This window comes from Dermacentor silvarum, chromosome 1 (assembly GCF_013339745.2).
Source record: "Dermacentor silvarum isolate Dsil-2018 chromosome 1, BIME_Dsil_1.4, whole genome shotgun sequence".
NCBI lineage: Eukaryota > Metazoa > Arthropoda > Arachnida > Ixodida > Ixodidae > Dermacentor > Dermacentor silvarum.
Genome location: NC_051154.1, coordinates 342,839,212 through 342,863,664, shown reverse-complemented (window position 1 = coordinate 342,863,664; position 24,453 = coordinate 342,839,212). Strand labels below are relative to the sequence as shown.

At 44.2% G+C, this 24,453-nt stretch overlaps 1 protein-coding gene across 1 annotated transcript; it reads left to right on the top strand.

Moving 5' to 3' along the window:
* Positions 1 to 2,238: 2,238 nt before the first annotated feature.
* Positions 2,239 to 23,784, top strand: LOC125943327 (phosphatidylcholine translocator ABCB4-like). Its single transcript, XM_049662445.1, has 3 exons — positions 2,239 to 2,473; positions 4,160 to 4,270; positions 23,635 to 23,784. Exons 1-3 carry the CDS (start codon positions 2,375 to 2,377, stop codon positions 23,782 to 23,784), a joined length of 360 nt encoding a protein of 119 aa, XP_049518402.1. The 5' UTR covers positions 2,239 to 2,374.
* Positions 23,785 to 24,453: the final 669 nt, after the last annotated feature.

Here is a 24,453-nt window from a genome sequence, read left to right as displayed (position 1 = left end):
TGTCCTGCCTACGAGAACCGAGTCTGTGGCAGCACTCTATAACATCGCATTGAACACCGAGCTTGGTTGACAGAAGGTCAGTGATAGAGGCTACAAGTTTTCCGGGGTTTCTCGCGACACCTCGGGCAAGCCTGGATTACCAAGTTATTTTTTCGTGACCTGTTTTCTAGGTCGTCATTCTTCATGTATAATTTTTGTATTGTGCTCTTTAGGACTGGTTATGGTCTCTCGAGATCTTGCAGGGCACTGGACTGCGTCGTTATTACTGGAAGCAAGCGACTCGAGTTTGGTCAAACGATCATCGAATGAGGATATCTTAGCCGTTAGTGCAGCTATGTCTTGACCGATTCGAACCTGTCCCGCCAGCAATTCCGTTAGCATGGCCTCAGTATTCGTGCTGGGGTTCAACTCAATGTCTCCGAAAGAAACAATAGTTTTCTTAGGGAGTGCAACACACATAACAGCAAGGAGAGAAAATGTACAGGGTCTGGCAGCAATAGGAGACAACGATCATCACTTCTGTAGCATTTGTAGTCATAAAATTGCCTACCTGCAAGACGAAAAAGACGTAACTACAGCAACCGTTCGCCATGCCGCTGCCGGACCCACTGAAGAGCAGAGCGCTCGCACAGGTCCTTTTGAAGTTCGGCAGTACAGTCGATGTCCCAGTAGTCACGTAGTGCGCGGAAGCGCCACCTTGACGAGGACGGAAGACCGAGAAATACTGCTGACATGCACTCGTAGTGTATCGATGCAGCACACGTGTCCTTGAATACGCAAGAAGCACCATCAAAATCAGATGATGACTGCGCAGGTGCCAAACTGGTTCGACATGTCCCTCGACGTAGTAACCATCCAAGAAAGCGGCAATCTGCAAGACGAAAAAGACGTAACTACAGCAACCATTCGCCATGCCGCTGCCGGACCCACTCATCAAATAATTGTCGCAGTTTTTTTTCTTGTGCTTACATTGTCCTCATTTCCACACTGTTAAATCTTGCCTTACGTCATACCAACTTGACCAAACCCATACCCAGTTCATATCTTTTATAGCATTGTTGCAGTTCATAGCACTTAGACAGTATGAAAAGAGATTCTTCTGCCTAAATATGCTGTGAATTCAAATCAACTCACCCACCTCTCTGTACTTTGCTACACCCTGTTGTTCTGCGGAGAGTTCATAAAGAGATCTCTTTTTGTTTTATTGCGATAGCAATTATATGGACACTCCAAAGCAGATTTCTTCCGTCGCCGTTGCCGTGCGGTTCCGTATGACGTCAATCGGGCGATGAAATCTTCGCCACGCTCCGGACGCTGTATGTGCGAGTGAAAGGGCGCGAGGGATGCGCGCTTCACGGAGAGCGAACACACGTCAGAGAGCAAACGCGCATTCTGCGCCGTACTCCCGGAAGGGCTGCGTCTTTCCTCCTTAACAATCACCATATATATAGAGCAAACACTACTTCTTCCATCGCGTGAAAGGCATGGGGAGACGGGAGGGAGGGAGGGAAGAAGGGGAGGCACGTTTAGCTGTGGCACCAAATGCGTATTTATATAAAAACGTTGTGAGGCGAGAAAATGGTAAAGACTTCCGACGCTGCTCGACGAGTTTCACGTTCTGATCTCGTCGAAAACATCCAAACCGCCCCCAGAGGCCTTGGCCAGTCACCAATGCCGCGCGTGTTCGGTGCGAATGCGGGAAAAACGTCAACGGCATCGACAACAGTTCTGCGCGTTGCTGGTGCTGCATCATGTCCAAGTTTATACAGCTGATAAAACTACTATCTTTACTCCGTATAGCTCTCTACTAATTTGCTATCGCAATTGATGCTTTGCCTTTCAGGGTGAAACTGCGACACTTTATTTGATTTGGTGTAGTAATTCTTCTGTCAAGATGTACAGCTGCCATCACGCTTAACCTGAACACACTTCTGGAAGTCTTGTTTTACAGATGCAGTGTACAAGAAGTAAACTCCGGCAGTTTTGCAAGGACAGATCAAGCCAACCTTTGCACAGCACTGTCACACGAAAACTCTAGTAGCACTAGAGTTTGAGACTGGAGACTTGCTCGGGTACTGGAGTCTGATGGTGGCTACACTTCTAATGTGTGCTTGCCTTCTAAATTGCATTCACTGGTATAGGATGAATTACGTTCTGTTGCTATTATTGTGCTTCCAGGTACAGCTCGGTTTTAGTAGCAGCATCCAGGCTGTGTCCTGGCAGGGCATTCATTGTGAATGTTTGCCTTTACTTTTGTGCATTTTGTATCTATTTGGAAAGTGGGTTTGGGGATTCTGGCCAACCAAAAATAAAAACAGAAGCATGCCGTGCTCTACAAATCACTTATTGTTTCTTGCAGGTATTCTTTGTAGTCATGGTGGGCTCCTTTTCACTGGGAAATGCTCTGCCGCAGCTCAACAGCATCGCTGTGGCACAAATGGCGGCTGGCTGTGTCTTTGAAGTCATTGACGGAGTAGGTTATTAAGCTTCCTTAAAAACGTTTTTCTGCAGTAAAGAGTACAATTTTGGGCAGCAAGAAAATTACTCTACATGTTATTGCAGTGTTAAGAGAAAATGTTAAACGAGAAGTGAACAGCTTTGTCAGTAGGAAATTAAATCTGCCGAATCCATTAACAGTTGATGCTGGCTGGTTGTTATTCCATTGGTTTTTGGCAGCTTCAGTTTCTTTTCTTCTTTTTTTTACGTGTGTATTATTGATGTCTTGGTACTGACCTATTTATGTTGCCTGTCTTAAATGCACTTAACATCTCATCCCTGTAAATTAATAAAGAACTGGCTTGCCTATCATTCCTAATTACAAAAATCAGGTGAAGAGGAAATCTTTGAAGAGATACAGTAGACTACCATTAAGATGAAGCCAATAAAGTTAGATGCTCAGCTATGCGGAACAATGTGAAATTGTTGGATTGGTTGGTCTTCCATAAACCCTGTGCAAAAAAAATCTGCTTAACCCAAACTGCATTTCTGTGGTCGTCGCAGATGCTTGCTGCTTGAATTGTCGAGAGATTCTGAGCAACTTCTCGCTCCAGCAAAAGCAAATTTTGTTTTGTGGACAAAAATACATGCTGGTGTCGACGGCTATGTGAAACACGCAGGCCTGACACTATAGAAACATTAATCAAGGAGGTCCTCAAAGTGTCTTTGCAAGCTGGTGGCGAGGATTCTGCCAAAGAGCCAACAATAACGAGTTGTGCTCACAAGTGATATAGATAACACCCCAAATACATTGGCACATTTTTTGTCATGCAGGCAGTAGAGGATTTTTTAACAAGTTAGTTTAAATGCCAGCGTTAAGATAGTACACATATTTTCAAAGTGCCAGCAAGGAAAAATTACTAAGTGACCCAAACAAATGTACATAAACCAATACTTTGAATAATGCAAGTGCAATAAATGTTTCTTTTTATATATTTGCCTTTTTCTTTTAAGTATTGGGATGTACCTACAATTGTGAATTTCTTTTCTTTGGTGACTTCCGTGGATACATACTTTTCTTGGTTCCTTTGAGTTCATCTTTGCGGGAGTCTATTGTATACTACTGGGGCAGGGTTTCACAAACTGCTGCTCATTACAGCATCCTCTAACATAAATTCTACAGATATTTAGCCACATCTTAAGACAACAAAGCCACAGAAAACATTTGCTTGGCTTCTTTTGGTTGTTTCTAACAATTTAATCAAACCACTTGGTTCTTTGCCATCTGTTTGAATGCAGGCAAAACCAAACTGAGCTTATTGAAATTTAATCCAGTGAACTGTTGCCAGAGCAAAAATTTCTGCTTTTTTGATAGCTGTCACAAATTGAATCAGTTTTTAGAAACGTACTACACCACAAATATGGCAGGATGCCTAATGCCACATTCTGGTATCCTCATAGACAAGTAGCAGAAACAAAAATTTTTAGCTGACAAGAACATTTCAGCTGAGTTCTAGGTGCGTACAAAAAAAATATCATGTAGCTATCAATAACAATACCCCCTTTTTGAAAATGACAGCAGACATAGATGTACTTGCTTTCAGTAATATAAATACCCCTTATCACAAACTTGTACATGAATATAATCGATGATGAGTCACTCTATGTTTTCTGTGTGCGCTGAACTCCCAAGACTAATTTGATGCGTGTTTTGTGTTTCCAGAGGCCTGATATTGACTCATACTCTGAACTTGGTGTGCAGCTAAAACAGTTGACCTCCAATCTTTCTTTTAAGGACATCTCCTTCTTTTATCCAAGATACTCAGGTCACTTGGTAAGTCATGTAAAGGTATTTTTATTCTTTCCTTTTTTATTTATACATTTCTTCTGACAATAATTTTCTCTCTCTATCTCACCTATTTTTTTTTTTCGTGTGGAAAAGGTCGCTCCTCCCTGCCTTTTCTTTTGCTTGCACATACTAGATCTATTTTTGAAATTCTCTGCAAACCTGATGTAAAAGCAGAGCTGGTGTTGTATTTTGTAAAGATTATTTTCATCTCCCATTGATTTTGCTCTTCATCGTTGGCACACGTGATGCCACACCTTCATTAGTGCCAGGATGGGCCACTCGCTGTGGCAGGTGATAAGAAATGAATGGAATCGGAGGAAAATTATGCTTACAACTTACAAACACAGGCGTCACTGTTGTTGGCCAGTGTTTACATGCATCTATTTTTTGTTGCTATGTTTACAAACATTAGCTAACACTAGAAGCAGCATACTGAAGAAAAGCCTATATATTTTGCTTGTAAAGTACCCTCAGTCCTCAAAACATACACTTTTTAATGAATGTGCTTCAGCACATGAAGATGTAAATTCAGAAATGTTGTGATCAATATTATTTAATACATACTGCTAGCCTTATATGTAAGGCTGTAGCAGGGTCGGGACACAAATACAACTGTGAAAGTGGTATCAAACATGGTTAACAGTTTCTGTTAATAACAATTCCAAATATTGTGGACAAAGAATAACAGCAGTACAGACACTTTCCTGCAAGTCATGTAAATGTATGCAATTCATATACACAAAGGTAATAATAACACTGTAAACATAAAAAAGAAACCTTTTCACGAACAATCACTGGCATGAAAAACACTGATACAGTTAAACCTGGATATAACGAAATTGACAAATTCCCGAAAAACTTCGTTATAAAGAGGATTTCGTTATATGCTGGTTCGGCACGAAAATTCGACAAAAAACGCATACCGTATTTACTCGATTCTATTGCGCCCTCGATGTACCGCGAACCCGTTTTCCGTTTTCGTCAAAGCACTCATCCTTGGAATGTCACACCAGGTAGTGAATGCGTGGACGCGTGTCGTTTCGCAAAGTGCGAGGCATCGGCAACCAAGAGCGAGCCTCACGATGGTGTCGTAGCGTCGTATAGTGCTACAGTAGAACCCCGCTGTTACGTTCCCGGGTGCTGCGTTTTCCCGGCTGTTACGTCGTTTTTGGCCAGTCCCGGCACAGTTCCCGTAGAACCCAATGCATGGGTAACCGCTCTGTTGCGTCGCAACTGTGGGACCGTTCCCGCATCGTACGTCGCGAACTGCCACCCTGCGCCGGCCCGAGCGGCCATTTTGACTTTTCTTGTCGGTTGGCTTGGTGGCTTGACGATGGCATTGGTCGCCCATACTGCCAGGGTCGACAACTACGTATTTAACCGTTTATTTAGCTGTTTAGGAATTGCCGAGGAATAAGATACAAAGACATGGAATTGGCACTTCACATGAATCAGGTTGAAACTAGGCCGGCCATTCTTGTTTTACAAGAGACAAGGGGAGTCCCAAAAATTCCAGGATACGTTACATACACCGACCCAACCATAATGGGTACGGTGATCCTAGTGGAGAATCACATAGCAGCTACTCAACACCTTACTGCGCAAGCAGGGTGTGAGCACACGCTGGTGGAAATACACGCAAAGGAAATTGGAAGTAAAAACAATATTTTCGTTATGAGCGTATACTGCAGACCATCGCAAAGACACTATGAATTCGATCGAGTTGTGATGGACGCAAAGAAATTGGCTGGGAACAGGCCACTCCTGATTTTGGGCAATTTCAACGCGCCGCACACCTTATGGGGGTACAAATTTCAATCCAAGAGGGGAAAGGCTTTGGTCAAGACTATGGAAGACCTGGACGTTTCTCTACTCAACGAACCCGGAGTAGCCACAAGAAGAGGCAACAGCGTCTCCAGAGATACAACACCAGACCTGTCCTGGCTTAGCGGAATGCTGGATATCTCGTTGAAGTGTGAGGACCTGGACTTGGGCTCTGACCACACCATAACCACACTCACCGTACGGGGCCCAGACTTCCGGGCTAAGCTGGGAGCAGCACGCATAACGGACTGGGATAAGATGCGTGCATACACATAACAAGACGGCGAAGACGCGGACGAAGGGGACCCGCATGATACCTCGTACAAGACATGGGCCAAGAAACAAAAGAAGATTCTCGACAAATTCACCCAAGAAATTGCAACTACAACGAAGGTACCTTTCGTTGACAGTAGGCTCGCTCACATGTGGGCGGCCCGGCACTCGCTCACGAAGCGCTGGAAGAGGCAAAGGCACAACAGGAAGCTTGCGCGTCGGATAGCCGAGCTTAACCACGAAATTTCGGAATACGTGGTCAAGCTCAGCAAAGAGAACAGGCTGCAGGTATGCGATGGCCTTCAGGGACAGCTGTCCGTGGGCAAGACATGGAAACTGCTGAGGCACCTCATAGACCCCGCAGGCAGCAAGACAGCAAGCAACCGGTTGCTGACAAAGGTCCTAAACAGATACGACGGAGACAGCGGCCGGCTTATGAAGGCCCTAGAAGACCAATATTTTCAAACGGAGCGAGGGCAACACCCGATCTCGCGAGAATACACAGGACCCAGCAATGAAGACCTGGACAGGCCGTTCACCATCCCCGAGATGTGGACAGCAATTGACGAGAGCAACAAGAAAAGCCCTCCGGGGAGAGACGCCATCACCTACAGGTTGCTCGCCAACATGAGCGGTAGGACGGCACAATCTCTGCTTGAACATATAAATAAGGCTTGGGAAACCTCTCAACTCCCGCCGGAGTGGAAAGAGGCCGAGGTGCGATTCATTCCCAAACCGGGTAAGGCCCCCGCGATTGAAAACATGAGGCCAATATCGCTGACCTCCTGTGTTGGCAAGGTGATGGAGCGTATGGTACTACGTCGCCTTCAGGAACACCTTGAGGTCTCCGACCAACTTTCGAAGACGATGTTTGGATTCCGCAAGCATCTATCAACACAGGACTTCATGCTTTAGCTTCAAGAGCTGGTAATCAAATGGGCTACGCGAAACAGCCCCAGGGCAATCCTCGCCTGAGATCTCAAAGGGGTGTTCGACGATGTTACTCATGCTAGTATACTCACCAACCTCAATGAGACGAGGTGCAGGAGGCGCACTTTCGGATATGTCAAAGACTTTCTGTCCTCTCACAAGGCACGAATATCAATGGGTGAAGAGCGATCAGAGCCCATTGAATTGGGGGAGCGGGGCACCCCACAGGGAGCAGTGTTATCACCACTCCTGTTTAATCTGACCTTACTGCCACTGCCATGATTGCTAGACCAAATCAAAGGAATCGGACATGCGTTCTATGCGGACGATGTTACAATATGAACGGAGCGAGCGGGCTCCGACGGCTGGATGGAGGAGACACTCCAAGCAGCAGCACTCACAGTGCACGAGTACGCGAAGACCTGTGGACTCAGCTGCGTGCCGCAGAAGTCGGAACTCCTCGTAATCCAACCAGGAAAGCCCCGCAAGCAGCCCCCACCAGACATCTGCATCCAAATTGACGGCACCACAGTCAAGCCAATGGACACATGTAGAATTCTCGGACTCTTAATACAAGACAATGGCAAAGCACATGCCGCCATCGCCAAGATGAAGACCAACGCGGAGAAGATCCTAGCCATGCTGAGAAGGGTTTCAACTAGAAACAGAGGACTCAAGGAAGATGACGCTCTCAGACTAGTGCAGGCATTCATAACATCCAGGATAACATATTTGGCCCCGTATCTCAATCTAGACAGGACTCAAAAGAATACACTCGATACCATCATCAGAAAGGCCACCAAGCAAGCCCTCAGCCTACCCATCTATCCGTCGACCCAGCGCCTTCAAGCCATGGGGGCACACAACACAGTCGACGAACTCGTAGAAGCTCACCTGTCTAACCAGCGACTCCGCCTGAGCCAGACAAATCATGGCCGCGCGGTGCTGAATAAGATAGGGTGGCGCAAGGAGAGAGCAACAATTAAGAGGTACATCCCAACTGAATGGATGACTACAATCACCACCAAGCCCTTACCCCGAAACATGACGCCGGAGAAAAATGATGGCAGGAGAGAAGCCAGAGCTCAGGCAATTAATTCCAAAATGCAGCGATTGGAGGGAGTCCTATACGTGGATGCGTCCCTCATCAGGGGCAGCAGCAAAGCAGCGGTGGTGGTAACCGACGGGGAACGGTTGATAAACAGCGCTGCAGTCAACACCAGAGAGTCAGCGACAGCAGAGGAAGTGGCCATAGCCCTGGCGCTTCTCCAACTGGACGCCAGGGTAGTGGTTACCGACTCCAAAAGAGCTTACGGCGGCTACAGGAAAGGGGTGATTTCCTCAGAGGCAGCCGTGACATTAAAGAAGAAAAGGGCACCGGAGCCAGCCATAGAGCTTGTATGGGTGCCTGCCCACATAGCGGTAGCTGGGAACGTCATAGCCGATTACCATGCCCGAGCGATGACCCTCCGGGCAGGGTAGGACGCCGACACCACCAACCCGGTGCTCACGTACAAAGAGATTACCTCCGAGTATAGGGAGGATCGGCGCACCTTCCCCGAGCCGCACCGCACCCTGAGCAGGGAACAACAAACAATCATCAGGCGCATTCAGGCGGGTTCGCTTACCCACCCTGCCCTGATGAATAAATTCTACCCAGAAACCGAAGAGGACATTTCTCCATTTTGCAAAAATAACACAGGCACCCTCGCACACATCCTGATGGAGTGCACGTCACTCAAATCCCCTATACCCCCCATCCCCCCTCCGTCCCCCACTACCCCACCCCATGAGCGATGGGAGACCTTACGGTCCAGCCCCGCCCTGTCGATCCAGCTTGTGCTGGCGGCTAGGGGCCAGGAGCTGCTGGCCGTATATGGGTCCTGAATCCAGGGAACCACCCCGTCCGTCGTCTGAGAAGACGCCGTCATTTTGAGCTCAATAAATGTTTTCTCTCTCTCTCTCTTTAGCCGTTTATAAAGCCTTGACATATTTTCGGTTTCCGCCAGCAAAAGTATGGCCCTTGTGATGCATATTTGCTATCTAAAGACGGTGTCTATGACGCGTTGTGGCCCTAATATTGGTTTTGGCTCACAGATGTTCCGTTCCGTTCAAGGGCGATAACGCAGTCGCCAGGTGCCGTATGCTGTATGTGCGAGGGGAGCCGACGACTGCATCTAAATCTGGCGCACGCACGAAAGAAAAGCAGGGAGGAAGCACGCCTTCTTCCATTGTGTCTGAGGCACCGTCGAGGGAGCGAGGGGGGGAGGTAGCGGGCGGCGCTGTACCGTACTCTGGCTTCAACTGCGTACTGCGCGCGGTCGCGCGGGCTTTATCTTGAAAGCGATCTGCGTTGGGGCAGAGTCTAGCAGTGTAAGTGCGTCGGCGGCTCGTAGCTTTGTGCGTGCTGTGTGTTCTCGGTGCTCAGTTTGCGTTGAAGCTATAGACAACAGCACGAAGGTCACTTTGCTCGCTCCTGCAGCGGCGCTTCCACACGCCGCCAGCCTTTGACAGCGCGTGTCCGCGCTCATCGAGTGTGATGTGCCACAGCGTCTGCCAGCGCGTCAGCAACTTCAACTGGAAAAGGAGAGTACCGGCTTGGCAGGCTAGGCCACCTGCAGCAAGCGGCAGGATCAGGTTTGAATGAAGGGAGGGGGAAAGGTCACGCCCACGGCGGCAAGATTGCCGGGTTGAGGCATGCAGGCCCGCCTCGCACACGCTCGCAGGCCCGCCTCGCACACGCTCACATGCACGCACGCACACGTGCGCTCGCTTCGCATTCCGTCGCGGCGGAGACGGTGCTTTCGGTTGCTGCTCGCGCAAAAATAACAAAACTTGGGGCGAAATCTCTAGGTTGTCGGTGGGGAAAATTCGTTATATCGAGGTTGTCTCCCGCGGCCACTTCGTTACGTAGAGCTCTCAAATACATGCGCTTCTATGGAGTAACAGCAGGGAATAAAAAAACTTCGTTATATCCAGGAATTTGTTATATGGAGGTTCGTTATAAGCAGGTTTAACTGTACATACATTTAATCTTTCAAGCTAAGGCAGTAGAAAAAAAATTTGCCGCGTATCTGCGTGCTTCGCTGCAAATGTCGTCGAAAGACGATAGTCTTCTGCCGGCTGTACTACATGAGTGCTGGTCTGATCCGCGGCCACCCGTAATGCTGTTCTCGTACCATTTCCATCCTGGCATGAAGGTTTGTTTGAACAGATTTCATTTTACCGCATTATCTCATCAAGCGGCCATTTATGTTTTGCCCTGCCTCAGACAGCGCTTCCTTTATGTTGAATCGGCTGCATCTGGCTGGCATTGATAAAATTGAGGAGGCGCTGCGTGAGACATGGACGCCATCTGGCAATACATCGGGAAACATGAGCTTGTGCAGAGGGTTTCCTTCCTCCATGGCAAAGGGCGCTCGTCGGCGCGCATAGCATGGCATTTTCAGCGCAGCTTAAGAAACTAGGGTCTTTAGAGTTACGTATCTATGTATTTTCTATTAAAGGAACACACCTCCTAATACTTACCTAGTGATGTTGCGCCTCAGATATGCGTAATATTTACTTTGTGATCGATAACGTTCACAAGTATGAACAGCCGTACCAGTTTAAGTAGTGTGGGCGGTAAGCAAGTGGTCCAACTTTGGCCGGGTGGCTGAATCGGGTGACAGACAGACAGACAGACAGACCAAATTTTCAGCGTTTAAGTTCCCCAAGAAAGACTATCGTCTTTAATCTAATTAGTTAGTCTTGAGACAGACATATGACTTGAACTGCTACCAATGACGTGTTCTGGTAGTGCATTCCATTCTGTTATTGTCTGTGGAAAAAAATCAGAACTCAAATGTATCATTGTGGAATCTATACTCTTTCAAGTGTCTACTTTGTTTTTTTCTAGTGGGCCTGGTTTCTGAGAACGACAGAAGTCGGCAGCCATTTCTGTTTACTTCATTATTTAAGAGCTGGAATGCCAACTTGAGACGTAGAAGCTTTGCTCGTTTGTTTATTGTAAAAAGACCTGCTCTTGCAAGGAGTTCAGAAGGCGAATCATGGCGTCGATACTTGTTGTACACAAATCTAATTGCTTTTCTTTGTACTGCTTCTAATTTATCAATACATCTTTTTGTGTGCAGAAACCAAGCTATAATACCATATTCAAGAATTGAGCGAACTAATGATGTATATGGTCGAACTGGAACATTGTACTTGGTGAAGCAGTCCGGAGTGACCGTTTTAGCGAGCAAAGAGCGGAAAAGGCTTTACATGAAATATATTACACCTGCTTATCCCATTTTAAGTCTGAGGAAATAATTACCCTAAGGTACTTGTAATGGTGAATGACTTTTAACGGTACTTGATCTATTACATAGGTGAACGACAGAGGCTTCTTTTTTCTTGATATTGTCATACACACAGATTTATCTAGATTAATATTCATCTGCCATGATCGGCACCAGTTCGTAACGTTTCTAAGTGCATTGTTCAGAGTAACTTGGTCTGTAGTATTGTTGACTTCTTTATATATTATGCAATCGTCTGCAAACATGCGGACTGTCACATCCGAGTTCTCAGCTAATTCATCAATAAAAATGAGGAAAAGAATAGGAGCTAGTACTGTGCCTTGCAGTACTCCTGATAGAACAGGTGAGTGTTCGGATGAGTAGCCGTTGCAGTGAGTATACTGGGTCCTGTCTGAAAGGTAATTTTTAATCCATTTTGTGACCTTGCAATTACCAAATAAGTTATCAAGTTTCCAGAATAACTTAGTGTGCGATACCCGGTCAAAGGCTTACGATAGATCAAGAAAGATAACGTCAGTTTGTCCGCGGTTATTAATGGAGGTTGCGAGGTCATGGATTGTTTCAATTAGTTGCGTTGTCGTTGACCGGCCTTTTCTAAACCCATGTTGATTTTCACATAGAAGTTTGTTGTCATCTGTGAACTGCATAATGTGTTTAAGTATGATATGTTCAAATATTTTGCAGACAGTACAAGTTAAGGAAACTGGACGATAGAGGGATTTGTAGCATCTCCAGATTTATGGATCGGTATAATCTTAGCAGTTTTCCAGTCACTCACCAGTGTTCATAGATTTTTGATAAACAAGTGAAAGATATTTGGCTATCCACTCGACGTATCTTTTCAGAAAAGTATTCGGAATGCCATCAGGTCCACTGGATTTTTTCTCATCAATGTTAAAAAGCAATGAAAAGATCCCTGGTTCCGTAATATTTATCTCACCCATTGGTTCCCTTCTAGTCCCTTCATCATTTCCTATTGGCAGTAAAACACCATTATCAATAGTAAAAACACAGTTGAAATAGTCATTAAACGTTTTCGCTTTCTTTAAAGCTTCAGTGTGAGGTAGGTTGTTTTCTTTATGAGTTCAGGAGTTCAAATATCGCCAGAATTTATGAGGAGCCGTTTTGATAAAGTTATTTAAAGTAACATTAAGGTGTCTATCTTTAGCTGCTCTTATATTTGCTTTTAAAGAATGGGAGAGCTTGCGGATTAGTTCAGTTAAGTGGGATTCGTCAGACTTATTTTTAGCTTTTCTTAGCCTTGTAACCCTACGTTTCATGTGTATTATATCACGGGTTATCCACGGGTTCTTTTTATGCACTCTCTTTTTCCTTACGGGTACAAATGATGTCAAACAGTTTTGAACAATGTTCTTAAAAGATAGCCATAAGTCATCTGCTCGAACTGTATCATTTTGGTAATCATTAAGAAAAGCCGAATAACAGTTTTCAAGGAAATCAATAGTGCTGACGTCATCAGCATTTGACCAGTCTAAAACATTCGTGAAACGCTCATCCTTACACTTTGGTGAGTGCAATAACATAGAACATTTAGTTGCTTTATGGTCTCATACGCTGTCCAATACTTCCCACGTGGCACTGTCTGAAAGGACATTGTCACTTATAAATATAAAATCCAGAATACTGCAGCTTGTGGAAGTTACACGAGTGGGTTGTCGAATTATCTGTCGTAAACCGAAGTTGAATGCTATCTCGAGCAGTGTTTCTGCAGAGGCTACTTCTGTGTGCCCACTGCAATTCGAATTCCAGTCTATGTCAGGAAGATTGTAATCTCCAGTAAGAATGATTTGTTCTGCGTTTTTAAGATGAATTTGCATATATTCGGACAAAGCTTGTAACCCATCTACTCCTGAGTTAGGTGCTCGATACAATGTTCCAACCGCAGCAGATAAGTTTGCCTTCTTAATCTTACACCAAAGTGCCTCGGCGATGTCGATTTGTGGTAGGGGCATTAAAGTTTGCCTTCTTAATCTTATATCAAAGTGCCTCGGCGATGTCGATTTGTGGTAGGGGCATTACTTGAATGTCATCCTTCACTAAAATTGCAACTCCGCCGCCACGTGTACTTCTGTCGCTGCGTAGTACTACGTAGCCCGGTGGAAAGATATCGCTGTTTGATATAAGTGGGGAGAGCTATGTTTCGGTGATAGTGACGACATCAGGACTATGCTCTAGAAGGAATGCTTCCAGTTCGACCACCTTGTTTACGACACTTCTGGCATTGATGTTAATGACGGCAAAGTTATCATATGACTGGTAGGGTGAGTGGTTACGTGCTTTGCTTAGTTTTTTGTGACTGCTACTCTGGTGTTCGTCTCCTCATCCCAAGTGAATAACTGATCATTGATTTTAATTTTATCGAAGTGTAGCGTAACCTTTTCTTGTCTATCTCTGTTTGTCTTGCTGCTAACCCAAAGATTTTTTCTTATGTTCCGTACTCTCATTGAAAAGTCTTCGCCGATAGATACCTTGGAGCCTTTTAGTTTCGAACAATTTCTGAGTATTTTGGATTTGTCTCTGAAGTCAACAAGCATGAATATTAGTGGTCTTCTTTTGTTTTTGTTTTTTGCACCGAGGTGATGAATTCTTTCGGTGCCCGATATTGTCATCCCGAGGGTGTCTCTGAGAAGTTTGCCGGTAATTTCCGCCTCGAGAGTAGCCGAAGTCTCATTTTCGGGCTCAGTAATGCCAAATAGTATTAAATTTGACCGCCTGCTTCTGTTCTCAAGTTCATCTATTTGTCTAGCCATGCGATTGATGCTGTGTTGCAGTGACGATACCTTTTCTTCAGCAGAAATTATCCTATCTTGTAGAAGTGCAAGCTTGTCGAGCTTAGCATGTACAGCTGTTAAGGATTCATTGGTTATCTTGTTTTCTTCTTTGATAGTATTTAGGTCAGAGGCAACATTTCGAATATCTGCCAAGATCGCCTGCGTGTCAGGTCCAGGGTTGCTCTCGACATCGCCATCTACTAGCAGTAGCAGTTTTAAAAATGCAAAACGACGGTTAACTATAAAACACATTGACTGAGGGCACGGCAGCACCAGGAGAAACAGGTCATTACTGTGATATCATTTTACAAAATATTTTCTCACCTGGAGAAGGAAAACGAAGGGGTTTGAGGACCACATGTTCGTTGCGGTGCCGCCGTGCCCAATGCCGGAACCTTGCAAGCTGTTCTCTTTATAAGGGTCAGTAGTCTATGACGTCACAAAGCCTGGTATCACGGTATGATAGCTGTCCAGTTGATATGCCCGTGTGTTGGCAAACAGATCGGGCCATGGAACGTCATAGAATTCCGTGCTTGTACTTCCTTTGATGGTTCGTTCGGGAAGTTGCGAAACGTGCTGGTTGCTCTGGGTCGCTAGCAGGATTGCCGGTATTGCCTGGAGAAGAAAAACGAAGGAGTTTGAGGACCACATGTTCGTTGCGGTGCCGCCGTGCCCAATGCCGGAACCTTGCAAGCTGTTCTCTTTATAAGCGCCAGTAGTCGATGACGTCACCAAGCCTGGTATCACAGTATGATAGCTGTCCAGTTGATATGCCGGTGTGTCAGCAAACAGATCGGCCCATGGAACGTCGTAGAATTCCGTGCTTGTACTTTCTTCGATGGTTTGTTTGGGAAGGCATATCCAATATACCTGTCTCCTCTTTGGCATTTATTTCTTCATTTATTTATTGTTTGTTTACTGATTTATTTATTTATTATATACCGCAGGCCCTTGTGTAAGGGCCCAAGCCTGAGGGACATAAGATTTATGCAAAATCCAAAGGGGAAAATATACATAAATACCTTAAAGGACAATAAGTTGGAGCAATGGAACAATTCAGTAAAGAGGATAAGACACTGCCAAGCAAATAAAAATCTGAACATGAAAAGAACTGGGTAAATGTGCAACAAAATTATATAACTTAAACAAGGTATCTATAAAAAAAAAGAAACAAATTCAGCCACATCTTGCACAATGTCATCAGGGCTACTTAAATTTGTCGCAGGTAAGTTGTTCCAATCTGTTACTGTGTGTAGAAATATTTCAAAAAGTTAGTTCTAGTGATATAAAGATTCATTATGTTGATGCCTTGTAAACAAAAATTCTCTCTGACATTCGTGAGGTACTGACACAATGAATTGCATGTTGTTCTTCTGAGCACAAATAGACATGTGAGGAACGTTAAAGTAGCAAGAAGAATATTGTCAGTATACACTTGCACACCGCTGTATTGTAGTTATTTGCACCGTGCAGAAGTAATGAAAATTTGTTCTCGGCATGCCTCTGTGAGGATGCGTCCCGACATGTTTTGTGTGCCTTAATGCGCTGCACAACATGCACTTTAAAACATGTTTTGGCGCTAGTCTAACATGCCGACGTGCTCCCTGGTCAGTCCTCGGGGGCACCCTTGTACCTGGAACGGTTGCGCGCTGAACACGGCTCGGACCCGCTTCCTTAGCTGGAGCATCTACGAGCATGGGTACTCTCAACTTTGCTGCCCCGATGCCCAGTGCACGAGCCAACACATCCACTATTGCCACCACCTCACGTGACCCCAACGATTGCTATTCTTCAGATTACATCCTCCTTGCCACCGGAATACATATATCCCTCCAGGCCCAGCGCAGCCTTCAATGGGCTTCGCAACACCACAGCTATGGTCACGGCCACTTACCTGCAACGACTTTTCGTTTTGCAGGTATATAATCAATATTAACTATATGCACCACGTCGCACTCGTTATGCGGCGCTTCTGGTGTTGCCAAGCCCACAGTGTTGTTTTAAAGTTGCAATTGCTTGTGCGCATGCCATCAAATAGATGTTAGCATTATCAGGCGACATAGAATTAAACCCAGGTCCCACCACCCGTTCTAACAAGACGCAAACATCATGCGACATATTTACAGCACTCTGCGAAATCCAGTCTAGTCAAACTTCCATGCTGCAAGAACTTAAATCCATCCAGCGCAAGCTATCGCAGAATGACAGTGCTATCAAAAAATTAACGACCGGCTAACTGAAATAGAAAATGACTGCAAATCGATAGTGAGTATAAAATAACAAATTGACGATATCCAAGTTCTTTGTGACCAAAACGCGAAAGATATAGTAACAATAATAGCAAAATTAAACGACTCACGACCGAGCACGCCAGTCAAACTTAGTATTTTTGGTTTTTCAGACAAAGAGCGTGAAACATGGTCCGAATCTGAAGCCTGAGTATTACAATTTTGCAGTAAAGAACTAAACGTAACAATTCATTTATTGGATATCGAAAGAGCCCATCGGCTAGGGAAGTAAAAAACAAACACAAACAGACCAATGATTGTTAAATTTCCGCATTTTAAAATTAAACAAAAAATTCTATCCAGTGCCTATGAACTGAAGGGTTCCCAGTATCGAATCTCGGAAGATTACTCACCCAGCACACTTAAAGCAAGACAGAATCTCGCTATGCTCGGCAAGGCCCAACAGCAATTCTTTAAACTACTACACGACAAACCCATCACAGGTAGCAACACCTATACTTACGACCACAACGCAGAAAAGGTTGTTCCTCGCACTTTAAACACATAGGCCCCAGCAGTATTAATCCAAGAAGGAAATCATTTTCGTTCCTATATACAAACATAAGAAGCGTTCTCCCTAAAGTAGATGCTCTTCAAAACCTAGTTAACACAACAGAATCAGATCTGTTCGCAGTCACTGAAACATGGCTTAACCCTACTATGACCGACTCGGAGATACTACATTTTTTCCCAGATTTCAATATTTTCCGACGTGACCGCACTAACAAACGTGGTGGTGGCGTAGTAATAGGCAGTCATAAAAGTCTTCAGTGCACCGAAATTAAGACAACCTCGTGCTTGGAAATTATGTTCGTTCTCTGCAATGCTTCCTATCCCCCCCACGATAATTGGAGTTTGTTATCGCCCTCCTGGTAGTGACCCCCTTTTTGTCCCCGAATTCCACGAGGCCGTTCGCTCTCTAACCGAATCTTATCGACATCTTCCGATACTGCTGTTCGGCGACTTTAATTTTCCGGAAATATCCTGGACTAACCTAGCATGGGTAGCCTCCAAAAACGGTATCGAGAGCGATTTCATCAACTCATGCCCAACTTTTGGACTGACGCGACTCATCAATGAACCCACACGCTACAGGGACAATTCTTCTAATATTCTAGATCTTATTCTTGCCTCTGATCCCGACAGGGTATCAAAAATGATGTTTTTACCAGGGCTCAGTGATCATTCAGTAATTCATGCATCTTACTCCTGTAAACTCTCAGATCCTACAATCCCACAAAGATAACTAAAACAATAGCATTGTACGATAAGGGGAATTATTCTGCTATAAACTCTGAGCTTAAAGAATTTGCTACTTCTTTTCTAACTGACTTTTCAAAGCGTTCAGTCGAGACCAACTGGTTACTATTCAAAAACAACATACTAGACCTGTTCTCTAAGCATGTGCCCAACATTAACGTAACCAAAAAAAAGTCATCCCCACGGTTCAATGTCACACTGAAGCGACTAAACAATAAAAAGAAAAGGCTTTTTCGTTCCGCAAAACGCTCTAATGACGCATGTGCGTGGAGTAGCTACTATGCCATAGAAAAAAAAGTTCGAAAGGTGCGCAAACAAAGAAAAACTTTTTTTTTCACAGAAATTGCCCACTATGTACAAAATAACCCTAAAAAATTCTGGAACATCATTAACCCTAATCACTCCCAACCTTTAGCATTGTGCGACGGACAAAACCATCAAATTCCTTATCATGAGGCTGCCGAACAGCTTAACATTTTTTCTTCAATGTTTAGTGCTGAACCTGTCGACAATTTACCTCCCCTTTCTTATCATGACCATACAGTGATGCCCGACATCAGATTTTGTCCGAACGGCATTGAAAAACTAATTGACTCCTTAAAACTCTCATCCTCATGCGGCGGGGATGGTATCAATGCGAAAATGCTGAAAAACACGAAATGGATACTATTGTTATACTCTGCCATATTTTCCAGCTGTCACTATCAACAGTAGTGCTGCTGGTGGACTGGAAAGTGGGCAAGATTGTTCCAGTACCCAAAAAAGGTCCTCCATCTTTGTGCAGCAGTTATCACCCTATTTCACTTACTACTATCTGTTCTAAACTAATGGAACATGTGATCTACTCATACATTGTTAGGTTCTTAGACTGCAATAACTTCTTTCATTCCAGTGAACACGGCTTTCGCGCAGGACTCTCATGTGACACCCAACTAGCTTTATGTTATAACGATATTAGTTCCAGCCTTGACTTAAACATACCCATTTATGCTCTCTTCTTAGACTTCATAAAAGCATTCGACAAAGTTCCGCATCAACGGCTACTCCTAAAAGTTTCTCGACTAAACATTAATACACCTGCATTGAATTGTATTCGCAGTTTTCTCACTAATCAACAACAGTTAGTCTATGCTAATACCCACTCATCTAACCGATCCCCCGTAATCTCTGGTGTGCCACAAGGCACTGTACTTGGACCCCTACTTTTTCTTATTTATATTAATGACCTCCCAGCTAATATCTCTTCTACCATTCATCCATTTGCAGATGACTGCGTCGTAAATCGTTCCATTAGAAACAACACAGATAATAATACCCTTCAAAACGACCTAAACCTTATCGAATCCTGTTGTAACACATGGTTAATGTCCTTAAATATAAAGAAAATTTCACCAATATTTTTCCTCCGCAGGCCACATTACCAGCCAGCACAATATATCATTTTCGACTCTGCAATATCATCCACTGAATCTTATAAATATCTTGGCGTAACATTTTCAAGCAATCTCTCCTGGTCTACCCACGTAGCTAACATAGCTAACTCCGCGAATCGCACTTTGGGTTTTCTTCGTAGGAACTCGAGACTTGCTCCGCCATGAGGGAAACTAATAGCTTATCTCACGTTTGTTCGCCCTGAGTTAGAATACGCATGCTCTGTTTGGGACCCTCATCAATCTAACCTATCTAATATTCTAGAATCAGTACAAAATCGTGCAGCTCGTTTTATTTACTCTGTGTATTCTTAGCATTCCAGCGTTTCTGAGCTTAAGGCTCGTGGTCACCTCACCAACCTTGAATTGCAACATCACGTATCTAGGCTATGCCTTTACCACAAATTTTATAATGCTCCCTCCGAAGTTCCAGCTATCTTACCAGTCCATCGCTTATCCAGCCGCACCAACCATCCCAGAGTGGTTTACCCTCCCCTGGCGCAATCTACCACAGATCTTCCCTTATTTTTTGTGAAGACAGCACGGGACTGGAACCATCTACCTACAACTGCTGTGCACCACTCCAATCCACATCAATTCAAGACAACACTGGAATCATTCTTTCACTGCAATTAAAACCCATCCTTCATGTAATACCCCAGCTGGGGCCTTTGAGGTATAATAAATGAAATGAAATGTCTTCTTCAACACTGGTTATTACTGGAGGTGGCCAAAGTTCAATTCTTTTAATACAAATAGTAAGACATTGAATATCAAATCGAACATCGAATAGTCAAACACAGATGCATATATTTACAGCAGGAATGTTTACTTGGGTATGATTAGGTAACACGCCATTACTAACTAGTGCAAAAAAAACAGGTAACTAACTGGGTCAAATGAACAGTTTGAAACAAGAAAATTGCCAATTGCCATTACAAAAACTGCATGAATAGACTCTCAACGACTTTAGAGCCTGATTTCAAACAAGCTCTCCAATAAATGTGGCAGTTGTATGACTAGCTTTCTGAAAACACTAAATATATGGCTGCCGATGAATGATTAAAAGTTGCAGTTAAAAAGAAAAATAATGAGCAGGTGAAGGACTCATTTGCCATAGACACATGTAAAGGGGTTTGTTGCAAGGAAAACATCATTGGCCACAGCGGAAAAAATAAATCTCCAACACAGCCACTGCCAAATAGACTAAATGACTGAGCACAAGCAAGAAATACAGGTTCTCATGTAGGCTTCAGTCATGAAACTGAAAACAAAACTTGTATTACCCATTTTATTTCGGCATTGCTTCCAAAACTTTTGTCGTCACACTTGTGACAATTAGCGATATACTTTGTTTAGCAGACAGAAAACAGTAACTTGACTTAAGTAGTTGTTTGTTGTGAAATATTTGGTTTGTTTTGAACATTCGAATATACCAAATTGTTTATTTTCGAATACGAATGGAATACTACACACTGTTTGTATTCATATTTGTATTCATATACAAAGCTCTGAATTGAAATTTCGTTAGTTTTAAATATTCGAATATACCAAAAAGCTTATTTTTGAATATGCATTGAATACTACACATTAACTATTCGTATTTGTATTCATATTTGAAGCTTCAACTATTCGTCCACCCCTAGTTATTACACAAATGACCCCAACTTGCGCGTGCCCCAGATTGTGCATGGGCTAGAAGCTGATAAAAATAATTGTCTAGAGCACTGCACGGGCCCGGGCCGACCTGAAAGCCCGGGCTGTCCAAAGCGTTTGTCGGCGGGCTCGGGCCGGGCCCGGGCTTAAAGCCGCGGGCTCGGGCTTGAGGCCGCGGGCCCGGGCCGGACTCGGGCTTGAAGCCACGGGCCCGGGCCAGACTCGGGCACGCTCATTAAAGGGCCTAAGTAGGCCTTCGAGCACACATACCGTTATGCATTGCATGGTTCAATGCATTCTGTGCCAAGCTGAAGTGACACATGCAAGATGACTGTCATCGTCATCATCAGCCTATATTTATGTCCACTGCAGGATGAAGGCCTCTTCCTGCGATGTCCAATTAACCCTGTCTTTCGCTAGCTGATTCGAATTTGTGCCTGCAAATTTTCTAACTTCATCACCTCACCTAGTTTTCTGCCGCCGTCGACTGCGCTTCACTTCTCTTGGTATACTTTCTGGAGCTCTAATGGTCCATCGGTTATCCATCCTATGCATTACACGGCCTGCCCAGCTCAATTTTTCACCTAATGTCAACTAGAATATCGGTTATCCCCATTTGTTCTCTGATTCACACCGCTCTCTTGACTGTATATCTTATCAGATGACTGTATATCTTATCAAAGAAAATAGTAAAACAGATGAAGTTCTTATTTTTAACAGTGGAGCTGTTTCAGCCGGGCGTAATGTGTCTGCGGAATCCAAAAATGTGGGCCGATCCTGGCAGCAGTCCAGAAAGGGTCCAAGCGCAATGGCACATACACCTGTGAACTAGCGAAGCTGAGCCTGGATAAGTCTAGCTAAGAATGGTGGGGACTACTTAGTCAGTCATCGATAGGCGATTGATAGCCAACCAATAGCTAGTCGATAATCGATAACTAATCAATAAATTCTGGAAAATTCTGGGGATGACTTGGTAGTGCTTAGCCTAGCCCAAATACGCGGCCAATACCTTACGATAGCGAATCAATAGCTTATCAATAATCGATCAATAGTAAATAAATTCGGATGACTTGGTAGTGCTTAGCCTAGCCCAAATATATAGCCAATATCTTGCGATAGACAATCGATAGCCAATCAATAGCTAATCGATAATCAATCAATAATAAATAAATTCCGGGAAATGCTGGGGATGACTTGGTAGTGCTTAGCCTAGCCCAAAAGCCAGGACTATCTAGGTGCCCATCAGCTCCGCTGTCTCTTTAGCATTGCGCCGCCAGTGCAAGCGACGCTAATTTTTTTCTTTTCCACAAAAACGAACATTGTTTCCGCGTAAGGAAAAATAAATTATACAAAGAACTGCTCCTAAGACTATTTTCATGTTACCGCTGTTGCGATTGCACTATTACCAGTGTCGATACTATTGCATTATTTTAGCGCTAAGCCCACTTACTTTTGTGCTTCAATGCATAAAACAGCATTTTCCTCAAAAAGTTAACTGGAACGCCCATGCATTTCGTCGGACACTTTGAAAATTATGATCTCGAAACTGGTTTAGTCCTGAGAATTCATTCTGAGTGGTTACGCCTTGTGAAATTAGTGGCTATATTTCGTAGATTGAAAGACGTGCTGTGAAAGAAATAATTAAAAAGTTATTTACGTAATTATGTTAATTCTTCAATTAGGCGTTTTGATTTCTCATGGAAGTAGTGGCTGCCTTATCGAGTAGTTTAGATCAAGGATTATAATTGTGCTATCTGCCACAGGCAATCTTTAAAAATTTGGTTCAGCTAAAATGAAACACCCTGTATATCTGCATGCTAAATGACATTGTAGAACCATATCGTACAAATCAAGGTAAGTGCATGTGCACCAGAGGAAAAATAGCAGCACAGGCAATGGGCTGGATGACTGATGTTTCCGTGGGAGAAACAAAAATTTCGGCCTTTTATTGCTTATGTACTGCAGCTGATTAAACCTCGAGAAGGTGAGGCTGACAGATACGGTACCATCTGTAAGTAAAAATTAACTTTTTTCTTACAGGCCGGGCCTGGTCATGCACATGCGGGCCCTAGCTAAGCTTCGTAATGAACGCCCGGGCCAGACCCAGGCTCAGTAACACGGGCCCGGGCCAGACCCGGGCTGGTCTTGGTCATGTACCCCCAGGCCTGGGCCGGGCTCGGGCTTTGTATTACGGGCCTGGGCTGGACTCGAGCCTCGTAAAGCGGGCCCAGGCTGTGCTCGGGCTGAAAAATCAGGCCCGTGCAGTGCTCTAAATGTGTCTTCAGCTGCTGCTGAAGAGGTGTTCTTATTCGTTAAGGGTGTGAGAGAGTAGTCAAAAAATTAGGAAGCTTGTTGCAAATGACAGCTTAATTATGCACCTCCCAAGTCCTCAGCATATGTTGTTCGAGGAGAACTGATTTTCTTCCTTTATTACCTTTTGCTATTTGTATACGAGTGGCCTTTACGGAAACCACAGCGCTCACAATTGCCTTGTGGAATTGATGCTGCAGTTTTTTTTTTGTGTTTGTGTGTGTATACATCAGTTGAATCTTCGTTGTTTTTAACTCTTTGCTTCCCTGGTGCTGCAATGGCCAGGTGTTGCGAGACGTCAGCCTGGAAGCCGGCGAAGGTCAAGTCGTGGCCATCTGTGGTACAAGTGGCTCGGGGAAAAGCACACAACTCAACCTGGTTGTGCGCTTCTATGACCCCTGTTATGGTGAGGTGGGTTCTGTTGGCAAGGGTTAGTCGTCTTCACTTGACTGAGCTTTAGTGCCAGTGTGATACTAACTGAATGGGAGGGAATGTCAAGCTGTGGAACTGGGATAGTGCTGAGAGAAAGTCAGTACGACTGTGAATGAGACATTAGAGCATCGCTCTTTTTAATTATCATGGAAAGCTGCCGACAAGATCCTTGTATTTTGCCTGCAATATTGGAAAGTTTTGCTGTGCCAAAGATTTCAGGCATAAGTATTCTGTCTTCGTTTGTATATTTCTTGCTCATTTATTGATCAACTAGCCTGCACCAAACACTTTTTCCTGCCGACAGTGTGAAGGGTTGCAGAAAGTTTGTTCCTGAATCACAAGGGTGTAAAAGAATTGCAAACGAAGGAATAGGCGTATGATACAATAAGGTTTTTTTCCTTGAAAGAACTTGACACGATTGTAGAAATGGCCATGGGAAAAATGTGTCCAGATTTCTCCTTTCATTTGCCTAACACTAGATATGTGCTCATTATGTTTGAAGCTACAATCAAGTCAAAATAGCTTGTAGTAGACTCACATTGTTAAATAACTGCTGCCTTGAAGTCTTCATGAAGAAGGCAGTGACAGTTTCTGGGAGCCAGAAAAGTGTAACCTTAAAGGTTTCTACCGAGGTGCAGATATTACTGCATAATTTGTTTTTGTAAAGCTGTC

Coding starts and splice junctions, on each gene's coding strand:
- LOC125943327 (XM_049662445.1), top strand. CDS start 2,375: ATGGTGGGCTCCTTTTCACTGGGAAATGCTCTGCCGCAGCTCAACAGC. Junction 2,474..4,159: donor TCTTTGAAGTCATTGACGGA/GTAGGTTATTAA, acceptor TTGTGTTTCCAG/AGGCCTGATATTGACTCATA. Junction 4,271..23,634: donor CAAGATACTCAGGTCACTTG/GTAAGTCATGTA, acceptor TGCAATGGCCAG/GTGTTGCGAGACGTCAGCCT.